Genomic DNA, 24,810 nt, shown 5'->3' with positions numbered 1-24,810 from the left:
ACGTACAATATTGCACAAAATTGAGTCGGGTTATTGCGAAACATGAATGATTTGAAAAGCAGAAGGGGATTTTAATTTTTTTCAATTAGAATATACAGTGTTTAGACCCTTTTTATGCTAAATATTGAGTTAAACACTGCTGCAAATTAGTGTCACAATACAAATATTAGAAAAGAAAACATCCTGAAAATTACTGTAGTTTCTTTCGATCCAGACCATTCCTAAACTTGTCAGAAAAGTTATGTTTTTTCTTATTTGTTTTGTATCGGCGTTGACACTTACTGAACATCTAGGGTGACCAGACGCCCCCTTTTACCCGGTAGAGTCCCAGTTTAGACCCCTGTGTTCCGTGTCTGTGCAGATTTTTCCAAAACCACTGATTTATCCCGAGTTTTTCATCACTTTAAGACCTGACAACACCAAACGGGGGAATGTATCGTGTTTCTTTAGTCAAAATTGCAAAAATCTGACTTTAGAAGAACCAGAACGCAAAGAAACCATAAGCCCCGCAGGCTCATCCCAGTAGTGGAGTACTCTCGGCCCTCAGGCTCGGGGAGGACGGGTACTCTTCCACAGGGGATTCCCTCTTTTAAACCTCCCATGTTTTTCACCTCGACCGTTGACATCTCTAACGCTGCCATTTACAATCACTCAGCATTAATAACACACAGACACACACACAGAGAGACACACACACACACACAGAGAGACACACACACACACACACACACAGACACACACACAGAGAGACACACACACAGAGACACACACACACACACACAGAGACACACACACACACACAGAGACACACACACACACACACAGAGACACACACACAGAGACACATACACACACAGAGAGAGACACACACACACACACACAGAGACACACACACAGAGACACACACACACACAGACACACACACACACACACACACACACAGAGACACACACACACACACACAGAGACACACACACACACAGAGAGACACACACACACACACACACACACACAGACAAATAATGCACATTGAAGCTTTCTTGGAAAATAAACAGCCATTATCTTCTGTTCTTATGGGACTTCCCGCTGGAAGGTGGGAAAGTCCCATTCTTCTTGGATACAGAAGATTAAAGGCCTCAATGTGTGCGCTGTTTGGATTTGTAGTTTTAGCTCAAACCTTTGGCACTCAAAAGGCGACAGGAACTAAGCGAGTGCGGTCACATGATTGCTCTTCTGACTTTGAGAGTGTCCAAAGTCCCCGGGCAGGGTCAGATGGGGGCGGGGTCAGACGGGGGGCGGGGTCAGACGGGGGGCGGGGACGGCTTTGTTCCACTGCTGTGGTGAGTGACTTTGGAGTGTGTGAGGAAGAGGTGTGTGGGACAATCCCCAGTGTCATGTCTGTGTGTGTGTGTGTCTGTGTGTGTTTCTCTGTGTGTGTGTGTCTGTGTGTGTGTGTGTGTCTGTGTCTGTGTGTCTGTGTGTGTGTGTGTGTGTGTGTCTGTGTGTGTTTCTCTGTGTGTGTTTCTGTGTGTGTGTGTGTGTGTGTCTGTGTGTGTTTCTCTGTGTGTGTTTCTCTCTGTGTGTGTGTGTGTGTGTCTGTGTGTGTCTGTGTGTGTGTGTGTCTGTGTGTCTGTGTGTGTGTGTGTGTGTGTGTGTGTCTGTGTGTCTGTGTGTGTGTGTGTGTGTTTCTGTGGTTACACGTGACCCAAGAAAAGCACGTTTTCAAACCTTAAACAGAAGTGATCTGTGACACACTGTGACATTCCACACGTGTTGAAAACCATGCGTCTGTGACATTGAGCGTCATGTGATCACACTTGACCTACTAAAGACTAAAGAGTGTGAGTGTGTGTGTGTGTGTGTGTGTGTGTGTGTGTGTGTATTCCTTTATTGTCCCACATGGGGAAATTTCATTGGTGCAACGCAGGTAGATCCAGAGGTAGATACAGAAGAACAGATCACTTATAGGAAGTCTGAAAAACACTTTCAGTAGAAGATCTCCTATAAATAAATAAAAACTCCCATAGACAAATAAATACATAAATACCATTGCATGTGATCACGACAGTAATTGCACATGAACATGTGTCACGACAGCACATAGATTGCACATGAATTTCACAGTAATTGCACATGAATTGCACATGAGTATGTGTATGTGTATGTGTGTATATGTGTATGTGTGTATATGTGTATGTGTGTGTATGTGTCTGTATGTGTGTGTCTGTCTGTCTGTCTGTCTTTTTGTCTGTGTGTGTGTGTGCGTGCCTGTGTGTGTATTTGTGTGTCTGTGGGCGCTGAAGGCTCGAGCAGGTGGAAACACTGTTCAGCCACTTCCTGTTTGTGAGGGGCCAGCGCCTTCCTCCAGCACAGACCTGCCAATCACAGCTTTGCACCTGAGTCATTACTGCTACGGGACATGTATAGTACGTGTGCGGGGCCCGCCTCTGTCTCGTTGTGGTCTCGTGGCCCTGAGCCGGAGCCACACGACGGCAGCTGAGAATGTGTCTGTGGCAGGGGCGTCTGTGGCAGGGCGTCTGTGGCAGGGGCGTCTGTGGCAGGGCGTCTGTGGCAGGGCGTCTGTGGCGGGGCGTCTGTGGCGGGGCGTCTGTGGCGGGGCGTCTGTGGCGGGGGCGTCTGTGGCGGGGGCGTCTGTGGCGGTGGGGCCCTTCAGACGGCGGCGTGGCCCTTCAGACGGCCCCGTGTGGGGGGTTTCCACTGCTCGCACGTGTCACTTCAGCTCTCAGACAGTGGGGAGGGGAGCCACACGTGTTCTGCAGTAAGAGTACTTCAAAATAGTAGTACAAAGCCGTGGGCCAAGCAGTTACTAGAGTATTTTGAGAAACTGCAATATCTGATAAATGGAAGTGAAAGCTAAAAGATAAAATAGTTAAACCTTTCTAACTCGATCCCAGCTCTCACGAATACTTTGGCACATCACTAGTATTCACAAGCATCGATATCTTCTCCAGCTGTAACAGAGTACTACAGAGTACTACCGAGTACCACAGAGTACTACCTTCTCACCACGACTCGACACAGGTTGAACGTTCAAAGTGTTTTATTACAAAAATATATATCACTCTTAACCCACAATTTCCACATACTATGACGTACAGTTACTATTTCAGGACAAGCAAAAATAAATAATCAATACAATACTAATATATAATCTGTTATGAAAATATATATATATATATATATATAATTTACATTTTAAAAGTAGTCAAAATATACATAGCACCTCGATACATAAGGTAGAAGCTTATTTCTCTTTAAAGTGCATACGACGGGCTCCAGTGAATAGTGAACATGATTAATGACCTCATACGCAAACGGTGAAGTAAACGCAATGACAATATATCACTTTGTTTTATGAAAGTTTGAACTGTCTTTTTTTAAATTTTGTGTCATTTTTTCTTGACAAACTGCCACAAAGTGACAGTTAACCGAGCATGAGCCACCGCCACGTGCACTTCCGTCTGAACCAGGGCTAAATGTCACCAAAAGTGCAACAGTGGCAATAGGAAACAATCAGGTCAATGACATTTGGCGCGTGTCGCGTTCACTTCCCACGAGAGGGGGGATTCTACAGCATCTGCACACGGCGGGACCGGGGGCTTTTTTTGGAAACTAAGTAAATGTGAAAACGCCAGATTCATCACGACGGAACCTTGAGCGAGGGCGCCTGGATGCCCCGGTCGGTTCTCCTGAGTCACGACAGTTACGGGACGTTTCAGTCACAACAGAGATGATGATGTTTGTCCTTTAACTGAAAGTGTAACTGTGTGTAAAAAGTGTGACTGTCATTATGTTTTCATTGAGTGTTAATGTCCGTAAGCCACGCCCCTGCTGCCTCTCGGCTCATGCTGAGGGCGGTCTGTTTGTGTAGTGCTCCTTCCTCGCTGTTCTCAGGTTTGTGGTGTGTGAAAGGTCCTGCTCATGGTGTGAAAGGTCCTGCTCATGGTGTGAAAGGTCCTGCTCATGGTGTGAAAGGTCCTGCTCATGGTGTGAAAGGTCCTGCTCATGGTGTGGTGTGTGCTCATGGTTTGGCGTGAAAAGTCCCACTCATATCCTGGCGCACTCCTCCCAGTGGTCGAAGTACTGAGCTGCCTCTGCGTCGCTGAATCGAGCCTGACAGCGCGGGCACCGCAGCTCAGACTGCTCTGCGCTCTCGCTCCAGTGGGGGCGCTGTGGCGCAGCGGCACCAGAGGGCTGCGGCGGCTGCTGGTGCTCCTGCCGCTCCTGCCGCCGCCTGTCCGCGCTGCTCCTCGCTACATGCTCAGTGTCTTTGGTCCGTCTCGGAGCGATTCGGTGTCCGATGTGAACGCGGCAAAGAGGAACTATATCCCGATCTCTGTCTCTGATCTCCCGCACTTCTGCCCCCTGCTGGCGACAAGAGGAAAGACATGTAAGCAGCAGCACACAAACATCCCCTTTCTCCATCTTTTCAGCTAATATTGTCTCCATCTTGTTGTCTCCATCTTATTGTCTCCATAGCATAGCATAGCATAGCATAGCATAGCATAGCAACACTCGTCATGTCTTATCACTTTGCATACATATATTTAGGTCAAGCAATTATATTGTAGCATTAAAATAAAACAGTGCAATGGCTAAAATCTGATTAGTTTATTTGATTATTGCACAAACGCAATCACAAACATCACAGAACATTGCACGCCGTTGTGCGATTAGCTTGAAACTGAAAAGTGTTATAAAATGACTCTTTACCTGTTTGTGCAGCTGCTGCTTCAGCTGCCGGATCTGCTCTTTCAGCTCCTGGATCTGGCCTTGCGCCCTCTCCCGGTCGGCTCGCTCCGATTTGAAGTCGTCCGTGTAGATCAGTACCTGGAGGGCAAACGCCACATTAAACATCTTTCATTTATTGATGTATTTAAAGTGTTCTGATGGTCTCTTTTCGCCCTGCACCGACCTGCTGCTCCAACATCTGCACGCGCTCCCGGCCCCGCCTCTGGGCGTCCTCCGCGTCCCGGCGCAGGCGCACGCACTCGCCCACCTTGTCCTCCAGGAGGCCGTTGAGTCGGGCGATCTCCTGGTGCAGCACGGCGGGGGCGACGGTGCCCGGGGCCTCCACCAGCCTGGAGCTCTCCTTCACCCGCTGGCACAGGCCCCGGATGTATTCCTCTCTGCTGGAGTCGTACTTCTGCCACTGCGAGTTCAGACTCTGGACCTGGAGCAATCGGGACGTGCACCTCGTTAATACTGCGCCTCGTTAATACTGCGCCTCGTTAATACTGCGCCTCGTTAATACTGCGCCTCGTTAATACTGCGCCTCGTTAATACTGCGCCTCGTTAATACTGCGCCTCGTTAATACTGCGCCGTCCGCTATTTAGGACAAAACGGTCCAAACAGTGATCGTTCTGAGGACACATTTACATTATTCTTTTAAGTTCTGTTCCTCCTGGTTTGGTCTTCTTTTAGTCCTGGTTTAGTCCCAGATTAGTCCAGGATTAGTCCCGGTATAGTGTTGATCTAGTCCTGATCTAGTACCGGTTTATTCCCGGTCTAGTCCTGGTTTAGTCCTGGTTTATTCCCGGTCTAGTCCTGGTTTAGTCCTGGTTTATTCCTGATTTAATCCTGGTTTATTCCTGAGTTAGTCCTGATTTAGTCCTGGTTTAGTCCTAGTTTAGTCCCGGTTAATTCCTGGTCTAGTCCTGGTTTATTCCTGATTAAGTCCTGGTTTATTCTTGGTCTAGTCCTGGTTTAGTCCTGGTTTAGTCCTGATTTAGTCCTGATTTAGTCCTGGTTTATTCTTGGTCTAGTCCTGGTTTAGTCCTGGTTCAGTCCTGGTTTATTCTTGGTCTAGTCCTGGTTTAGTCCTGGTTTATTCCTGATTTAGTCCTGGTTTATTCTTGGTCTAGTCCTGGTTTAGTCCTGGTTTAGTCCTGATTTAGTCCTGGTTTATTCTTGGTTTAGTCCTGATTTAGTCCTGGTTTATTCTTGTTCTAGTCCTGGTTTAGTCCTGGTTCAGTCCTGATTTATTCCTGTTTTAGTCCCGGTTTAGTCCTGGTTTTGATGTTCTTATTCTTGTCCAAACTGAAATATCGGTCAAGAAAATGCAGATTTACTACATATAATCCTGGACAAAAGGGAATTTCTAAAGCTGAGTCAAAACAAACATGTTCTACTTCCTCTTTCTGTCAAACACTCACAGTTCAATGGATTTGTCTTTGTTTCAGCGGCAAGTGAAAGTACTTTTACTAAAGTACATTTATATTTACAGCATTTACGTAACGCCAGTGAGACCTGGGTCAAAGTCAAATAGTACGACACAATATGTAAATGAGGTCAAATGAGGTCAAATGAAGTCAAATGAAGTCAAATGAAGTCAAATAAAGTCAAATAAAGTCAAATGAAGTCAAATAAAGTCAAATAAAGTCAAATAAAGTCAAATAAAGTCAAATAAAGTCAAATAAAGTCAAATAAAGTCAAATAAAGTCAAATGAAGTCAAATGAAGTCAAATTAAGTCAAATGAAGTCAGATGAGGTCAAATGAGGTCAAATGAAGTCACTAAATCAGCTGATATTGAAAGTACAAATAACATTATTAGCGCAGAAAGGCTTGTTCTGATTTAGCGCAGTAAAAGTACTTTCTCGGAGCGTCTTCTGTGCAAATATAAGTACTTTTACTGCGAAGCGCGGGTTTGAGCGTACTCCGCGTGAATGCAGCTAAAATAGGAGTAAGTGTAGCGTCCTTACGTATGCCACGCGCTGCTTTAGCCGCTCGTTCTCCTGCTGAAGTCGCTCCATCGTTTCCGCCGCGTTTGTCGTCTGTAAACGACACAAAAGCTGCAATGTTAACTTCACACGTAACTTTAACACACATTACAATAAAAACACACACACACACACACACACACAGGGCTGGTAGTGAGGCATTAAGGTGCACATCCTCTTTTACTTCTACTTATTTAAAGGTCTTACTTGAATGTTGAAGCCGACGTTTGTTTAAAGTTCAAAAGTAACAGTTTTATCTTATATATATTTATTTTCAGTCTTGAATTTACTTAAATAATCTTCTTTAATACTTTAATAATCTTGTATGTGTTGTCTGTCTGATTACACGGGTATTACTTATGTACAATTACTCCATAACAAAATTTCCCTTTAACTTGAGCAATTTTTGAATGACAGATATTGCTCGCAGCGCCCCCTACAGGAGCGACTCATCGAACTAAAATAGAGAGAAATATATTTGGAATTTTGCTCAAAAATGATGAAAGAAATCATCACAGAGAAGCACATTATTTAGGTTTAAACTTTCACTTCCTGTTTGAAATGGATGACGTCACACTAGGAAATTACCCAGCAAACACTGGGAGAAAACTCATCCAATGTCACATATAATATATGTTAGAGAGACTTTTGGTTTGTATTTCTTTTAATTCATGTTTAGAGGGTGAAAAAGCTGTTTCTTTGTGTAAATTCTGCATAAACTGGACTGAGTGTCCCTGGTGTGATGTCACTTCCTGTTATTTTCCACAAATTTTTCAACGTTTTCTCCACAAATACCTGCTCGATTGGCGTGAAACTATAATTTATATGTACGACGGGTACAAATACGCACGGGAAATACAACTCGCAGCAGTTTTAGTCACATTTTAAATCAGTCTTTTACACAAAACGTGGTTCTTTAAATGGTTTGAAGTCGACTTAAGTTGTTCTTAAACCGCAATCCGCACGTTCTCTCAGCGTCGGCCAATCAGAGCGGGCGATGCTGTGGCGTTTTGTGTGTTTGGAACAGGGCGGAGACGGCAGTGAGAGGCGCGGTTCTCAGTAACACCCGGGACTTTAAATGTGTACGATTACCAGAATTATACTCAAATATACCAGAATTATACTCGAATATATACCAGAATTATACTCGAATATATACCAGAATTATACTCAAATATACCAGAATTATACTCAAATATACCAGAATTATACTCGAATATATACCAGAATTATACTCATATATACCAGAATTATACTCGAATATATACCAGAATTATACTCAAATATATATCAGAATTATACTCGAATATATACCAGAATTATACTCGAATATATACCAGAATTATACTCAAATATATATCAGAATTATACTCGAATATATACCAGAATTATACTCAAATATACCAGAATTATACTCAAATATATACCAGAATTATACTCGAATATATACCAGAATTATACTCAAATATACCAGAATTATACTTGATTAAAAGTGCGAGAACATGTTTCAAAATCGACTCAAAAAAGCACAATCGCCCCAAAAAACGTTTCAATTACGCAACTGTTATTATTTAGTTTTTGTCATTATTAACCTGTATTTAACCAGGTAAAAACAAAAAAACATTGATATTGAAACCTCTTAAAAACATTTACACTAAACTAGAGATATTTAAGTTTAAAACAGAACTACATTTAAAAGCGCACACACTTCTCATAGAACTGTCGCTCTTTCTTTTAGCTCTTTTAGTTACTTTCCACATTTGTGCTTATAGTATAAGTAACATTTTGACTCCGTACTCATTTTATGAACAGTCTTTTTCACTTTTCTACATTTAAAACGCACCATTATCGCTCGGTACGTGCACAAACCATGAATGTGTTTTAAAATGACACTTCTGCAGGTTCATTTTGAGCTCTACACACCTGTGCCTCCTCCTCCTTCTTCTCCTCCTTCTCCTCGCTGTCCCGGTCCCCCTCCCGGTCCCCCTCCCGGCCCCTCTCCAGGCGCGCCAGCAGCTCCTTGCACACCCTGACCGTGGCCCCCAGCTGGCCCCGGAGCTGGTCGGCCTCCTCGGCTAAGGAGGTGCACAGGACGGCCCGGGTGGCCTCCGAGCGCTCCCGCTGGCGCAGGGCCGAGCGCAGCCCCTGGATCTCCCGCTCCTTCTCGTGCCCGGGCTCCGACCTCGCCCGCTCCAGCTCCAGCTCCTTGTGCCGGAGCGCCGCCGTGAGGGCCTGGACCTCCTGCAGACGACCAGAGTTAATGTAGCGACTGTGGACACTTCTTTATGTGCGTTTTATCTTCTGGAACGTGACTTTATCTCATATGTTCTGGTATTTTGAACGTCCAGACACTTACGATACAATACAAAAGACACGAGGCTCGAGCGAGGTTTGAACTGGGTACTCTCTGGTTGACAGGTAAACAACTTAACCCACTGTGCCACCAATATTCCATAATAATTTGTATTTATTTGTTGTTAACGGTCCTTACATACACGATCCACACACGCTACACAGTTATAATGCGCGTAAGTCTATTCTTTGTGTAAACTTTGCACTATATTTTAACTTTAATACAACAAACTGACCTCTTTAATGTCGAGACAGTTTTAAGCAGCTTTTTATATCTATTTGAATGCGGAGAACTGAAAAACCATGCGGCTCCTCCGCGTTTATGAAGACGCGCAGACATCCCACGTGACACATCACACTTACAACAGCAAAACGGACACAAAACATGACGTGATAACTCCAAACTAGCCACGTGTGCCCAGTGGAGCACAAGTTTCAACACCAAAACTCCAAAATGCCAATAAATTCGGGACTTGGAGACGCACGCTTTACGCTCGCTTTACGCACGCTCTTCCAGCCTCGTACACGGGCTCTGGCTCTGACCCCTTGGCGCACACGGACCCCCCTTGGCACACACGACCCCCCTTGGCGCACACGGACCCCCCTTGGCACACACGACCCCCCTTGGCACACACGACCCCCCCTTGGCACACACGGACCCCCCTTGGCACACACGACCCCCCTTGGCACACACGACCCCCCTTGGCACACACGACCCCCCCTTGGCACACACGACCCCCCTTGGCACACACGACCCCCCTTGGCACACACGACCCCCCTTGGCACACACGACCCCCCTTGGCACACACGACCCCCTTTGGCACACACGACCCCCCTTGGCACACACGACCCCCTCCGCGGGCCCTTTACCTCCGCGTGCCGCGCCGCCTTCGCCTCCAGCTCGCCCTCCTTCCGCGTGTGTTTGCGGAGCTCTCTGCACAGGTTCTCCAGGAGCGACATGGACGGGCCCAGCACCACCGGCTCCTTCTCTCCCACGGTCATGTACGTCCTCTCGTAGCGGGCCAGACGCGCCCTCAGCTCGGACACGACCGTCTCCTCAGCGCGCAGCCGCGTCCCGAGCCGCTCCAGCTCCGCGCGCGCCTCGTGGTAAAGCGTGTTGAGCGCGTCGTAGCTGCGCACTTCGCCCGCGTCCGCCGCGTCCATGCTTATGATGAATATTTTTATTATAACGATGGTGAGGATGGTTTGGATGTGTCTGTCCGTCCCGCATTTGACGTCCCGCGTGTGGCTTGTGACGAGGCGGCGGTCGCACTTGGATAATATCCCCTCGCGGGGATTTCCTTGGGAACTTCCCCCGCGGTACTTTTTTCAGCCTCGTCAAAAGCGCGTTCAAAGCGCGTTCAAGACGCGTCGCGGCGGCAGAAGACAGACGTTTAGAGCTTAAAAAAGGTTTTTTAAGCCTCTTTTTGTTTCTCTTCTGGGACACACTTCTTGGTTTGGAGCCGGTACCGGACAGAGCTCCGGTGTCGGTACCGTAAACACTCAAAGTGAAACTGCTGCGGCTGCGGCGCGTTCAGGGGGCGTCGTAAAAACAACGCGCGCATCAGAACTTTCAGCTGGACTTTTCTTTTTTTAATTGTCTTATTATGGTGTTACCCACACACTTCATACTGTTACTGAATAAGTCTATTAATACTGATTGTCAGACCTTAAATAACTTCTTTCTTGACTAATATGTTCCATTCAAGGCCGGGGTTTGAAATACAAATAATATATCTTTATAGTTATAGTTTATGGGTTATTACTGTTCATTTAACTTTATTTATACTTTAACTTTATTTATACCCATATGTCATGTATATGGTATTTATTTTTTTGGTTACATTATTTATTTTTTTGCATATTATTATCCACCATCTTGTCAGACATTAAATAAACTTTTTTATTTCTTGACAAAAACAAAGTACTTAATGATTCCAAAGTATTTCATTCAAGGCAGGCGTTTCAAATAAAAACAAAATCTTACAAGTTTATTGTTTTTTACTGTTCATGTAACTTTATTGCAGTTGTAGTCGGCTTTCGCGCACAAGGAAACAATAAAAACAGACAGATAACAGATAAAGTCATAGATTAAACACAATGACAGTAGAAAGTACCTCAATGCTGTTCACTATTGTGACCTGTCAACTACAAAAAATCATGTTGTATTTTGACCGTTGTAAATCTGGACCATTCACAAAAACATGAATCAAAATGTCAAAGAACATTAAACCACTTTATTCTAGACTTCAATCACCATATTTTGAGTGTTTTTCAAACTTCCTGCGTTCAACAATGAAATTTCCCCATGTGTGGACAATAAAGGATTATCTTATCTTATCTTATTTCAACCTTTATTTGGTTTAAAATATATTAAAAGTCACAGTAAACACATGAATAATCAAGTAATGGGAAGAAAAAGCTATGACTGACGAACCGACTCGTAAAATAATCGTTAGTGCCGCTTTACTGTTACATACAGGATTGTAATTAACATATTTGGAATAAAAAAAGAACATTGACTGTCATTGAAAGCCTAATATAACCTGAAAACCTGCGCCTGACTTATCTATCTCTTCCTATTATATCCACGAGTGAAAAGCACGGTAACCATAGCAAAAAACCCAAGATATTTTACGTTTTGAATTTGAAAAAGTCCTAAAATCGTCTTAGAGCCTCAGAATAAAACTGTAAATCATTCAAAAAGTCGATTATCACATGAAGTCGTCGTCACGTGTTTCATTTCCCCTCGATTTTCAAAAATAAGTGTCATTTTTGTACAAACACGTCACGCGGCAACGATACTTCCCCTCTTTTGTGACTTGTTTGCACCGTCACTGTCCTTTTCCTGGCGGCGATTTTCCCCACTCCGGTTGAAGGCAGCACCTGATCTCACCGCATGACGTCACCACAATGCCAGTCTGTGCCGTAAAAGTGAGAATGATACATAAAGTGACCGCTCGGACATTTCCATTCGCCGTGACGATAACGACCGACCGGCTCGCACGTCTGTGTGATCTTTACTTCTGATGTTTGTGGATGGGGGTTTGGCAGGTTAAAGGAGACACTGTGACCGTGACGGAGGAAAAATGTCCCGGAATGGTTTGGACGTGACTCATGAGGAATGCGATCACATGCTGGAAACAGGAAACAGGTGAGTCACAGGTGAATCAGGATTACGAGCGACTGGACCGACGTGAGTGTGAATGGAGAGTGAAAACGCCGAGGAGACCGTGAGGAATGCAATCAGGGGTCCAAAAAAGACACATTTGCATATTCATAAGTTTTAAGTTAAAGTGCCTTTGGTGGGTTTTTACAATTTTGTAATTTTGACTATTTGTTGTATTTATAACTTTTGTACATAAACATTACAGTCTTATAAGAATCAAGCAGGTATTTGTGTAGAACATTTAAAAAATCTGTAGATAATGACAGGAAGTGACATCACACTACTCGTTCCAGTTAGATGAGTTTTTTCCCAGTGTTTGCTGGGTAATTTCCTAGTGTGAACAGAAAGTGAAATAATAAACCTAATCAATGAGCTAATCTGTGATCAGATTTGTATAATTTTTTAGTTAAATTCAAAATATATTTATCTTAACTGCATTTTAGTTCAATGAGTCGTCTGACCTGTAGGGGGCGCTTTAAACTGGCCCTAATCTCTCTTCAATCTGAAACATGGGCTGCAGTTTAAAGGTGCACTATGTCACTTTTCTTGTGGGTGGTCCACAACCTGCTTGTCGCCATGGCGATGTTTTTGTTTTGCCTGGAATGTTCCACAACTTGGCATTAATCTCGCATTTATCGACAGGCTCGGTGCACGAAGCTCACTTTTATCGCTCGTGCTTCAAAGCGAATGCTAACTTTGATTAAAATATAACATTTCTTTTCTATTTCTTAAAAAAAAAAAAAATACTTCAATTTGTGGCGTCATTTAAATAGCCTATATCAGGGGTGTCCAAACTTTTTTCACCAAGGGCCAGATTTTGACACTTAAACGGGACAGAGGGCCACAGACAACTTGACAAAGTGAATAATTTGAAATGTTGCTTTGGATTTGCGATGAGCCTCCACACATTTAATTAGACCTAGAACATTAATATTAAGTTGGTACAACATCAATTATGCCTGAATTTTCCCAATTTCACAGTAAAAAGTACTATTTGTTGTTTGGGCCGACATAGCAGGAAGCCGGAGGGACAAGAAAAATTGGTCTGAGGGCCGCATTTGGCCCCCGGGCCCTAGTTTGGACATGCCTGGCCTATATACAGTATTATTCTCCAAAATTAACATTAGCATCAGAGCCAACAGGGCGCTAACAGTGAGCCAACAGTGAGCCAACAATGAGCTATCAGAGCGCTATCAGAGCGCTAACAGTCAGCTAACAGAGCGCTAACAGTCAGCTAATAGAGCGCTAACAGAGCGCTAACAGTCAGCTAACAGAGCGGTAACAGAGAGCTAACAGCAAGCTAACAGTCTGAGTATGTTTTTATTTTATTTTTTCAAAATGTGATCGATAACTTGGTCTGGTGGCATCAGCTGCATCGCCATGGAGACACATTAATGCCATACTGTGAAACATTCAAGCTAATCTCCATCTCCATGGAGACAAGCAGAAATGTTACACAGTGCTCTCCTTTTAACACGCTGTTCCAAACCCACGATGTCATCTGATGGTAATGCTCCTCTGTTGTTGTTGTTGTTGTTGTTGTTTTATGGCGGTTGGCATCCGAGTGTTGCATTACCGCCAGACTTTATTCCTCAGACGTTTCGTAGTCCTCAGACTCTGTCGTAGTCCGTAAAAGTACTCGTCCCATTGCTTTGGCGTACAAAGTCCATGAGGTCATGATGTGTTTTTGTGACTAGAATAGTTGTTGTGTCAGAGACCAACCGGCTTTCTGTGTTTTTAAAGTCCACACACCTTCACTGGACTGGTTCATGTCTGTGTATGTCTCATTGTATTTACAGAAACATGAATATTAGACATAAATGATGCTTTATATCAGCCAATGATGTCATTCCATAAGTGACATATTCAGTGCCAGTGTCATTGTTCTCACTCTGTTCCTCCATTACAGCTTTATGACTTCTATTACCAAAAGTGATTACGTTCATAAAGTCACCCGTGAACCGAGCCCCTGGTTTGACTGTAATTATATACATTTAGAGGAACGGCTAATTCAGACATTTGAACAAAGCCACATTACGCACCTTTAGGTTTCAATTTCAGAATGAGATTTTCCGACGCTCTAGATTTACCATGTTTGGCCTCATTCTCACAGACTTTACAGATCCAGGCTTTCCCACAGAGATCACGGTACCTTAAATGCACCACGACTCGAAAAAAGTCACATTTTATGTCAAAGAACAAACCACAAAAAGCCCTTTTAGAAACTTAGCATCAAACTTATGAATAAAGCTCTGAGTCGGCACTTCTGGTGTTCTTATGTTGTGTGGTTACTAATGTGACTCAAAGGCTTAAGTTCTCAGAAATGACCAAGAACATATCCACTAGGGGGCGTCATTTAGCAACACTTCTACCGAACAGTCAAATTATAAACTACTTTTGGACATAAGTCTCTTTTCACTGACAGTTTTACATCAGAGGATTAAACTAAAACAGACCATAATGAATAAGTTTAGTCTCACGTATTCAGCTCATGTATTACACAATTTTAGTCTGTTTCATTGTCTTATTGTATTTTTTATGTGGTATTTATTTTATTTATTTTTACTTTATTTAATCTATTTTTTATTCTGTTTTATGACTTATCACATTGGAAACAATCCTTTGTTGGTCAAATGTGCTATATAAATATTACACTCATAAATAGAATATGTCCAGTCGAGTCAAATTTCCTAAGAAGAAAAAAACTCACACATTTTATTAACTTTACACAAGATTACAGATAATAATATTTACACAGTCAATACTTTATATTACATACACTTGATTATTCGTGTTTCATTCAAACATCACTATCACCAAAGGGGTCTTTTACTTTTAATAAACCACAACAACAACAACAACAAAATCATCTAAATCAACTGTAACATGGACGAATGACAGAGTGGAGTAGAAAAATATCTGTGTAGAAAAGTTTGCAGTGGAAGTACAAAAGTACTAAGTACAAAAGCGTGGAACAGGAAGAGAATATAGCCCGCTATCTCTCATGTTGGAGAAAAGAACCTTTTGTTTTTAACACACATCATTTTACAAAGCTTAATCACCTAAGTATAAAGAGCCCCTATGGGACATGGAACGGGTCACTGACCAATCACGTGCATCGGGACCTCCTCTTACACCAGAATGAGACACACACACACTGGGCCTGTCACATGACTCACACCTTTGATAAATATGACTAATTAACAAGCTACTTTAGTACGTGGATCATTGGGTTTAAAAAAATATTGTATGTTTGTTGATTTGGGCAGATACCATATTTTCCGGACTATAAGTCACACCTTTTTTCATAGTTTTGGCCGAGGAGCGACTTATGTGTGATATTATCTGTTATTTTCACACTGGCAACCACAAGAGGGCGCTCTAGGCTCTAAGAGACGCAGAAGAAGAATCTGCACTTCCTCTTCCTCTGGAGTTTGTGGAGTTGTTTAGAAGTGACACAGAGGAAGAAGAATTCAGTGGATTTAGTAATTTGGGGTAAAACTGATGCTTTGCTAAACTTGTTAGCATGTTCTTTATGCTATAGTTATCTGAATAACTGTTCATATGTTACGTTAACATACCAGACACTTACCACAGTTCTGTCTGTGCCTCATGTAGCTGAAGGTGTTAGCGTTAGCATACGTCATGTAGCTGAAGGTGTTAGCGTTAGCATACGTCATGTAGCTGAAGGTGTTAGCATTAGCATACGTCATGTAGCTGAAGGTGTTAGCATTAGCATATGTCATGTAGCTGAAGGTGTTAGCATTAGCATACGTACACCTATTCACCATGTTCTCTCATCTGTTATGATTTTAAACTGCATTTCTTAATGCTTTTCTTGGATTTTATCAAATAAATTTCCCCCCAAAATGCGACTTATATATGTTTTTTTCTTCTCTATTTTGCGTTTTTTTTTCTGGTGCGACTTATACTCCGGAAAATACGGTTTATTACATTCTTATTTATTTATTAAGTTTCTCTGATTGCCGTAGTCGCCCGCTGACACTTACGCGTTGGTGTCTGAAGCGTAGATTGGAACGCGGTGAAAAATAAACCTCTCTTCTCGCCAAATACTGCTCACCAATAACCTCGATCCCGCTCAGCACTGCCCGCTCAGCACCGCCCGCTCAGCACTGCCCGCTCAGCACCGCCCCGCCCCGCTCAGCACTGCCCCGCTCAGCACTGCAGCTTGAGGATGCTGCGCGAGATCCTCTTGAACTCGCGCTGCCCCTTCTGCCAGCGCTTGAGCGAGGTAATGACCAGGTGCCCGTCCAGCTTCTGGCCCATGACCAGGTAGGCGGCGTTGATGTCGTTCATCTCCTCGCAGATGCACTGCAGCCCGTCGCGCAGCCACAGCACCGTCTTGCGCAGGTCCCGCTCCGTCACGCCGTTCATTTTGTAGATGGTCCGGCTCTTGGTCTCGGGGACGATCTTGGTGTCGCCGTTGATGTACGAGATTTCCTTCACCTTGATCTTGAGCGCTGCAGGTGGAAGAGAAGAGGGGAAGCGCTGTAAAGCCTTGAATCCACCAATGACACTCTTAAGTGGTCAGGGAGCTACAGGAGGTACTTATTAGAACCTCTACGGTGTTACAAAAGAGACCCTGGCACCCTGCCCGGTTCTCTTTGGAGCTCTTTGGTTATTTGTAATGACGATGAGTGTTACCACGTTCTGGCAGTGGCTCCGGGTCCAGGGTCAGAGGTCAGAGGTCAGAGGTCAGAGGTCAGGCTGACGTCGCCCCAAGCATAACAAAAGTGTTTTCTTAATCTCAAAGTCTAAACTGCACCAGAATTATGCTTTTTCTAAATCACGAGGCCAAAGTCTTGGGTAGGTTCAAAGTTGTTCCATGTTTGTGGCTGAAGCAAAGGCAACTAAGGAGTAACTTCAGGTTTATCCTCAGCTTTATCAGCATTTATTTCACCTCTTTAGTGTGGCTGTGTCAGATGTGTGTTAAGTCCAGGTTTGATGATAAATTGTTATTTTCTGTTTCTGTCTACTTTTTGCCGTCTTGTTTTCACTGGAGTCTGTGTTATCTAATCATAATGTTATTGTAGCTCCTCCTTAGCTTAAACGACAGAGAGCCGTAAAGGCTTAGACCTCTCAGGACCTCTCAGGACCTCTCAGGACCTCTCAGGACCCCTCAGGACCTCTCAAAACCCATCAGGACCACTCAGGACCCCTCAGGACCTCTCAGGACCCATCAGGACCCACCAGGACCCCTCACTACCCCTCAGGACCACTCACTACCCCTCAGGACCTTTCAGGACCCCTCAGGACCCTTCAGGACCACTCACTACCACTCAGGACCCATTAGGACCCCTCAAGACCTTTCAGGACCTCTCAGGACCCTTCAGAACCCCTCAGGACCTCTCAGAACTCCCTCAGGACCCCTCATGACCTCTCAGAACTCCCTCAGGACCCCTCAGGACCCCTCAGGACCTCTCAGGACCCCTCAGGACCTCTCAGGACCTCTCAGGGCCCCTCAGGACCCCTCAGGACCTCTCAGGACCTCTCAGAACTCCCTCAGGACCCCTCAGGACCTCTCAGGAGCCCTCAGGACCTCTCAGGACCTCTCAGGACCTCTCAGAACTCCCTCAGGACCCCTCAGGACCCCTCAGGACCTCTCAGGACCTCTCAGAACTCCCTCAGGACCCCTCAGGACCTCTCAGGAGCCCTCAGGACCTCTCAGGACCCCTCAGGACCCCTCAGGACCCCTCAGGACCTCTCAGACAACCTGGCACGCTTCACTTTCGACACTTTCAGATTCTACCATTCGGCTCCAAACCCACAGACACGAGGCTGTAGGTTTTAAAGAGGCAGCGTGTAACTTTTCTGGAAGAAGTCTGCCACTGCTTGTCTCCATGGAGAGCTCATTTTTTTTATTTTATTTTTCACCGTGACTGTTACAGGTTGCCTCTCCACAGATCTGCCCTGTAACTTGGCTTGTTGTGGGCGCTGCGTGCTTGTCTCTTTGTAGATATATTAATGGAATATAGTGGAAGATTCCAGGCAAAGCAGTAACATCGCCACAGAGAGAGACGCCTGAAAAGTTACACGGTGCAGCTTTAAACAGCGCCCCCTGCTGTACGCGTCGAGTAAAACAATCAGTTCATGGGATCAGGCTGAGAACAGTGCGACAGTGCGACGGAAAAGTCAAAATGATACGTAAAAATGAATTAGTGCGTTGAGCTTGACGTTACTCACCAAAGTCGTTCTTGCACAGGTTGTCCACGATCTCGTTGTCGCGCTCGTCCGTTTCTTTGCAAGCGTCGCAAACTCTGGGAGCTACGGATCAAACGAACAGCATTATTGAACTCTACAAACTACAAAAAGTGAAATCAAACTTATGGAGACCAGATCTAACTTCTACTTTTCAATCCCAGAGGCCAAAACCACAGCATTTTCCTTCTCAAATACTGCAGTACATTTCTGATTTTATATCACACATTCAATACATTATTACTTTTCACTTGGTTTTTGATTTACTACTTCTACTCGTTCCAGACAGGATGTGCGGGACAGATGACAACACCGCCACCCGCTGGGCACTGGTGGTACGACGAGAAAGTGCTAAATATTCTTCTTATTCTTCTTCTGCAACAAATTCAAGAAACCGACCCATTTACGCTCGCCCTGGTTTGGTCCTCGTTATTTCCCGGGTTATTTCTTGGTTTTTAGTCCTAGTTTAGTCCACAGTCTTAGTTGCAAATAGGACTTTTTGAGTTTCTTATCAAATGTCATCGTAATCATTCATTGTGATAGTGCTTAATGGCCATTTTGACCTAGCACTGATTTAAAAGTAACACCAGCTCTCTTTACTTCTGTTCAAAAGTAACTCACGACGATATTTGCATTCTTTTCTTTCACTTCTCGCCTACCTTCTTTGGTGGCTGGCACGACCGTCCCGAGGCTCGCCGGCGGAATGCACAGGTCGTTGTCGAGGGGGAAGCGCTCGCACTCCAGCATCTTCGGCCACGGGAACCCGAACGCCGACATGACGGGCGCGCAGCCGTTCCGCACGCTCTCGCACAGGGACCGGCACGGCTGGATGGGCTCGTCCAGGTCGTCCAGGCACACCGGCGCGAACAGCGAGCAGAGGAACTTCCTGGTGTCCGGGTGGCACTGCTTCTGCACCAGCGGGATCCAGGAGGACGCCTGCTGGAGCACCTCGCTCATGGTCTCGTGGCCCAGCAGGTTGGGCAGCCGCATCTCGGTGTACTCGATGTCGTGGCAGAGGAGCAGGTTGGCCGGGATGGGCTTGCAGTGGTTCTTCTTGTAGAACAGGTCGTGCTGTCCGAAGCTGTACAGGCCGTGGATGGCGTCGGCGCAGGGCAGGGCGAGGAGGAGGGCGAGGGCCAGGCAAGCGTGGAGCTCCATGGTGCGGCGTCCGGAGGGCTCTGGTGCGTCTGTGCGCTGCCGCTGCCGCTGCCACAGTTTTCTAAGAGCACACGTCGGGGAGGAGTCACGGGATCAAGTGACTGTGGACAGATGGACCCCCACCGCTCTCACTGCACCCCCCTGAGTCCTGCTGCTGCTGCTGCTGCTGCTGCTGCTGCTGACGACAGGGGCTTTACACACGAGCCTGGGACTAAATTTAGCCTTTGGGATGTTTACTATACATTATATACTACATTTTAGGGGGTTATTCTGCTTTTTGTTACATTTAATAATCTTGGATGGCAATTTTTCGATACAACAACTGCAAAACCGATTATTTGACTTCATAACGTGGTAGAAAACATGAAGGTTCAGTTTGTAACGCATTATTCTAATTATAAAAGGTTCTTACAGTTCTTAACTGTCTTAGTTGTAGAATATCGTACGGTGTGTCTATGGGAACACATGTGCATAACTTTGAACACTTGGATCTCATTTATCAACATGATGCTGACAGATGCGGGAAGCTGAACTGAAGCAATGAATGTGGACGGACTTTAAAAACACTCAGGAGCGCCCCGGGTTCAGTCATTTATGTACAGTGTTTACGCCATGTTTACATCATGGTTACGTCATGTTTAAGTCATGTTTACGTCATGTTTATATCATGTTTACATCATGGTTACGTCATGTTTAAGTCATGTTTACGTCATGTTTATATCATGTTTACATCATGGTTACGTCATGGTTACGTCATGGTTACGTCATGTTTACATCATGTTTACGTCATGGTTACGTCATGGTTACGTCATGTTTACATCATGTTTACGTCATGGTTCCGTCATGTTTACATCATGTTTACGTCATGGTTACGTCATGTTTACATCATGTTTACGTCATGGTTACGTCATGGTTACGTCATGTTTACATCATGTTTACGTCATGGTTCCGTCATGTTTACATCATGTTTACGTCATGGTTACGTCATGTTTACATCATGTTTACGTCATGGTTACGTCATGTTTACATCATGTTTACGTCATGGTTACGTCATGGTTACGTCATGGTTACGTCATGTTTACATCATGTTTACGTCATGTTTACATCATGGTTACGTCATGTTTACATCATGTTTACGTCATGGTTACGTCATGTTTACATCATGTTTACGTCATGGTTACGTCATGTTTACATCATGGTTACGTCATGGTTACGTCATGTTTACATCATGTTTACGTCATGTTTACATCATGTTTACGTCATGGTTACGTCATGTTTACATCATGTTTACGTCATGGTTACGTCATGTTCACATCATGTTACGTCATGTTTACGTCATGTTTACATCATGGTTACGTCATGTTTACGTCATGTTTACGTCATGTTTACATCATGTTTACATCATGGTTACGTCATGGTTACGTCATGTTTACATAATGTTTACGTCATGTTTACGTCATGTTTACATCATGTTTACATCATGTTTACGTCATGTTTACGTCATGTTTACATCATGGTTACGTCAGAAGATTTCACCAAACAAGATGCAAAGAACATTTACAACAGTGAAACAGTTCTCTTTCTTTAAAGCTGCACTTGCCACAGATCTGACCTGTAACTTGGTCTCCTTGGAAACAGTTAAATCCCACTGTGGACGCGTGACAAAAATAAACGTCTCAATGTGTTTGGTTTTTTTCAGAATACTTTCACAAAGCAAAGGAATGGAAGGTGTTAAAATGTGCCTGTAAATGCTGTGTTGAGGTTCAAATATGGCACAAAATGTGATTGGGCCGTAAAATGAACCATAAAAAGGACTGAAACAACACTTCATACTTTGTTTTGGACGTTTCTGTCTCTTTTTGAGCCATTTATTAAGTTTCAAATATAGACTCAATGTTACATAACTCCAAACCAACACTGTATTCTGATATCCAGTTTTCTAGATATCTCCCGCCTTTACTGGGGAACATCCCAGATAAAACATAACATCTCCATGGAGACAAGCCGGTGGCTGTAGCGGCTCCTCCACCAGAAAAGTCCCATAGTGCACCTTTAATGAAGTGAACAAAGAAAGTGTCTGCACTTTTATCAGGCTCTGAACCGAGGCCGTCACCACACAGCGCTTCTCACATTTACCCCAGTGGCCCTTCCCACAGACCGGGCCCTTCCCACAGACCGGGCCCTTCCCACGGGCCGGGCCCTCTGGAGTTCATCGCGGCTGATGCTCGCTCAGACCGCGGGTGTAAATACTTGGGAGGTGTTGTCACTGGGGGCATTTATCAGCGTGCACTGGAGCGTTCATTTTACATCATTAGGCGTCTGCTGGTGAACTGTGCGGGGCGGTGGACCCGGTGAAATATGGTTTGCTCCGGCTGGAGAGGCAGACCTCCCCTTCAGCCGAGCGGGGCTGAAACCCAAGCTCCCGGAGCCCCCGCCGATGCTGTCTGAACCACGGACGCACATTCATTCACACATCCACTGCGTCTGAGGCTGACTGTGAGGCCAATTAAAAGGTACAGGAAGTGGAGGATACGTACGTGCGCTCGTTTGGATGGCAACGACAGGCAAACCATTTCATCACGATATATTTCTCTCACAGTACGATATTCATTGCGATATAACAGTAGAGAAATGCCACGATAGTATCCCAAAGTGCTCAATAACAGTCATTTCTTCATGTTGACTGCACTGAAATGGAGCAAAGGATCATGGTCTCTGTAGTTCCTTCTGTCTTTCGCTGCTGCAATAAAACAAAGCATGTATTTTGACTGCCCTCCATGTTATTTCGTTAATCCTATCCAGCTCCATCGGGCGGCTCAGTGGCATCGCGATTACCACTCTCGCCTCACGGTAAGAAGGCCCTGGGTTCTACTCTCGAGTGACATTGGGCTTTTCTACCTGGGACGCGCTTATTCTCCCAGTTTTGGTTTCTCCGTGGGACAGTCCCGGTTAAATACGTTGATGGAGAAAGCGCCGGGCCAAGACACAACTCAGATCCCTGCATGTTTTTGGAGGTGGAGAAAGTACCGTCCATTCAGACAAGAGAGAACATGCAAACTCCTCATAGTATGCCCCGAACCCCAATGGACCTGCCTTAAATTCATATGGCAAACGTCCTTATTGCACCAGAGCGCCGTAAACCCCAACAGTTAAAGTGTTAACATCGGGTGAAGTGTCTCCCAGAACAAAAAATGAAACGAGACACAACACGGGGCCAGTTCCTGACGCCGGGTCAACGTGGAAGGTTTACAGGCAGTTCTGCCCATTATCCTCGTCTCTTCAAAGTTCCACCGCTGTTTTAAGTGCCGCAGACCCCATTAACCTTCCGCGCGGGGTCCCGGCCTGACCTCTGTCCGGAGAGGTGGCCGCTATAAACGCTGCGCCGCGCGCTTCGCCCGGGCAGGACTGAAGAGCGAGGAGCGGAGAAGCTCTGGGGGTAAGCTGATCCCAAGCGGCCTCTTCCGCAACAACGCTCTCTAAATGAGACACAGCGTCGCTCCAGCTGTGGCCCGGGTCGTCGCTTGTACCCCTGCCCCGCTTCCTGACCTTTCCTGACCGTGTCCGTAAAGTAGAACCGCTTCAGGCTTTGACGTTGTCGCTAAAACATCTCAGAAAAAACTCCACCTCGTGTAAACTAAAGTCTGTCATAGAAATGTAAAAACTCCACAATGGCAGCTTTGGGATCACACAGATGTTACTCTCAGGCCAAGTGGGGGTCGTTCTGTGCAGACTTTGCATGTTCTTTGTGTGTTTCCTCTGGGGCCTCCAGTCTCCAGCGCCAACTCAAAACACACACATTGGGACAAATCCTCCAGCTAAGGAAGTCCTGACCAGGTCTAGCTCTGGTGATGGGTCCCAATGGGTGCTGTAGCATTAATTTGATTATTTTATATCAGGCCTGACTCAATAACAAATGAGTTGCTGCATGTTCTTGTTCTGCAGAAAACGACAACATTCAGAACAAAAGCCTCAGACACTACAAAACCCACACACTCTATAGTTCAGTCAGTGATTGCAGCGTAGCCTTCTCTCTCCGGCTCCGGAGCTGCTATTTCTGAAAGAGAGGACATTATTCCCGAGCCTGGTGCAGGACCTGTGTGTCCCATGAGCTGCTCCTGTGAACCTGCTCTGGAGTTCAGACCTGTGTTTCCTGGTGGTGTTTGGACCTCAGATCTTTGTCGCTCATGTTGTCTGAACATAAACCCTGATGGAAATGCTCTTTATAGTGTATAAATGTCATTACATGTGGACAGTCCTGTGCTGTTCCTTCAAACAGGGGCTTTTGGAGGAACAAATACCTGTTATAAAGTTATTTTGACCTACAATATGTATTAGCACGCTATATCCACAGGGAGCCACTGTCCTGCGCCTCACATGGCACCGGGGCCTCTAATGAGCTTGTTAATGCAATCATATTTGTGCTCTGACATTTGGGTTGGGACGGGCGTAATCCCATTACAAGTGCACATATAGATTATGGCTGCTCTCTGAATCTGATGAACTCTTTGTACTTTGCTCTGGCTCTGCATTGGCCCAGTCTGATGTACTGCAGTGTGCACGTACTGTACTGCAGTGTACTGCAGTGTGCACGTACTGTACTGCAGTGTACTGCAGTGTGCACATACTGTACTGCAGTGTGCACGTACTGTACTGCAGTGAGCACGTACTGTACTGCAGTGTGCACGTACTGTACTGCAGTGAGCACATACTGTACTGCGGTGTACTGCAGTGTGCACATACTGTACTGCAGTGAGCACGTACTGTACTGCAGTGTGCACATACTGTACTGCAGTGTATTGCAGTGTGCACGTACTGTACTGCAGTGTACTGCAGTGTGCACATACTGTACTGCAGTGTGCACGTACTGTACTGCAGTGAGCACGTACTGTACTGCAGTGTGCACGTACTGTACTGCAGTGTGCACGTACTGTACTGCAGTGTACTGCAGTGTGCACGTACTGTACTGCAGTGTGCACGTACTGTACTGCAGTGTACTGCAGTGTGCACATACTGTACTGCAGTGTGCACGTACTGTACTGCAGTGAGCACGTACTGTACTGCAGTGTACTGCAGTGTGCACGTACTGTACTGCAGTGTACTGCAGTGTGCACATACTGTACTGCAGTGTGCACGTACTGTACTGCAGTGAGCACGTACTGTACTGCAGTGT

At 45.2% G+C, this 24,810-nt stretch overlaps 2 protein-coding genes across 3 annotated transcripts; both read right to left on the bottom strand.

Moving 5' to 3' along the window:
- Window positions 1-3,204: 3,204 nt before the first annotated feature.
- On the bottom strand, window positions 3,205-10,419 carry tnip2 (TNFAIP3 interacting protein 2). 2 transcript variants are annotated; one of them, XM_072464082.1, is made up of 6 exons: window positions 9,965-10,419; window positions 8,666-8,983; window positions 6,725-6,796; window positions 4,937-5,194; window positions 4,735-4,851; window positions 3,205-4,386 (listed from the first exon to the last, which is right to left on the bottom strand). In XM_072464082.1, exons 1-6 carry the CDS (start codon window positions 10,256-10,258, stop codon window positions 4,069-4,071), a joined length of 1,377 nt encoding a protein of 458 aa, XP_072320183.1. In that variant the 5' UTR covers window positions 10,259-10,419; the 3' UTR covers window positions 3,205-4,068. The 2 variants fall into 2 exon arrangements, with proteins under 2 accessions (XP_072320183.1, XP_072320184.1); XM_072464083.1 differs by having other exon boundaries at window positions 3,208-4,389; window positions 9,965-10,361.
- Window positions 10,420-14,949: 4,530 nt separating this feature from the next.
- sfrp2 (secreted frizzled-related protein 2) lies at window positions 14,950-19,672 on the bottom strand. Its single transcript, XM_072464086.1, has 3 exons — window positions 19,142-19,672; window positions 18,468-18,548; window positions 14,950-16,744 (listed from the first exon to the last, which is right to left on the bottom strand). Exons 1-3 carry the CDS (start codon window positions 19,638-19,640, stop codon window positions 16,440-16,442), a joined length of 885 nt encoding a protein of 294 aa, XP_072320187.1. The 5' UTR covers window positions 19,641-19,672; the 3' UTR covers window positions 14,950-16,439.
- Window positions 19,673-24,810: the final 5,138 nt, after the last annotated feature.

Source organism: Eucyclogobius newberryi, unplaced genomic scaffold (assembly GCF_026437365.1).
Source record: "Eucyclogobius newberryi isolate DKJ021-1_F unplaced genomic scaffold, fEucNew1.0.hap1 SCAF_4, whole genome shotgun sequence".
Taxonomy (NCBI): domain Eukaryota; kingdom Metazoa; phylum Chordata; class Actinopteri; order Gobiiformes; family Gobiidae; genus Eucyclogobius; species Eucyclogobius newberryi.
Note: the sequence above shows the minus strand (reverse complement) of the source record. Positions and strands in the feature narration are given on the sequence as shown.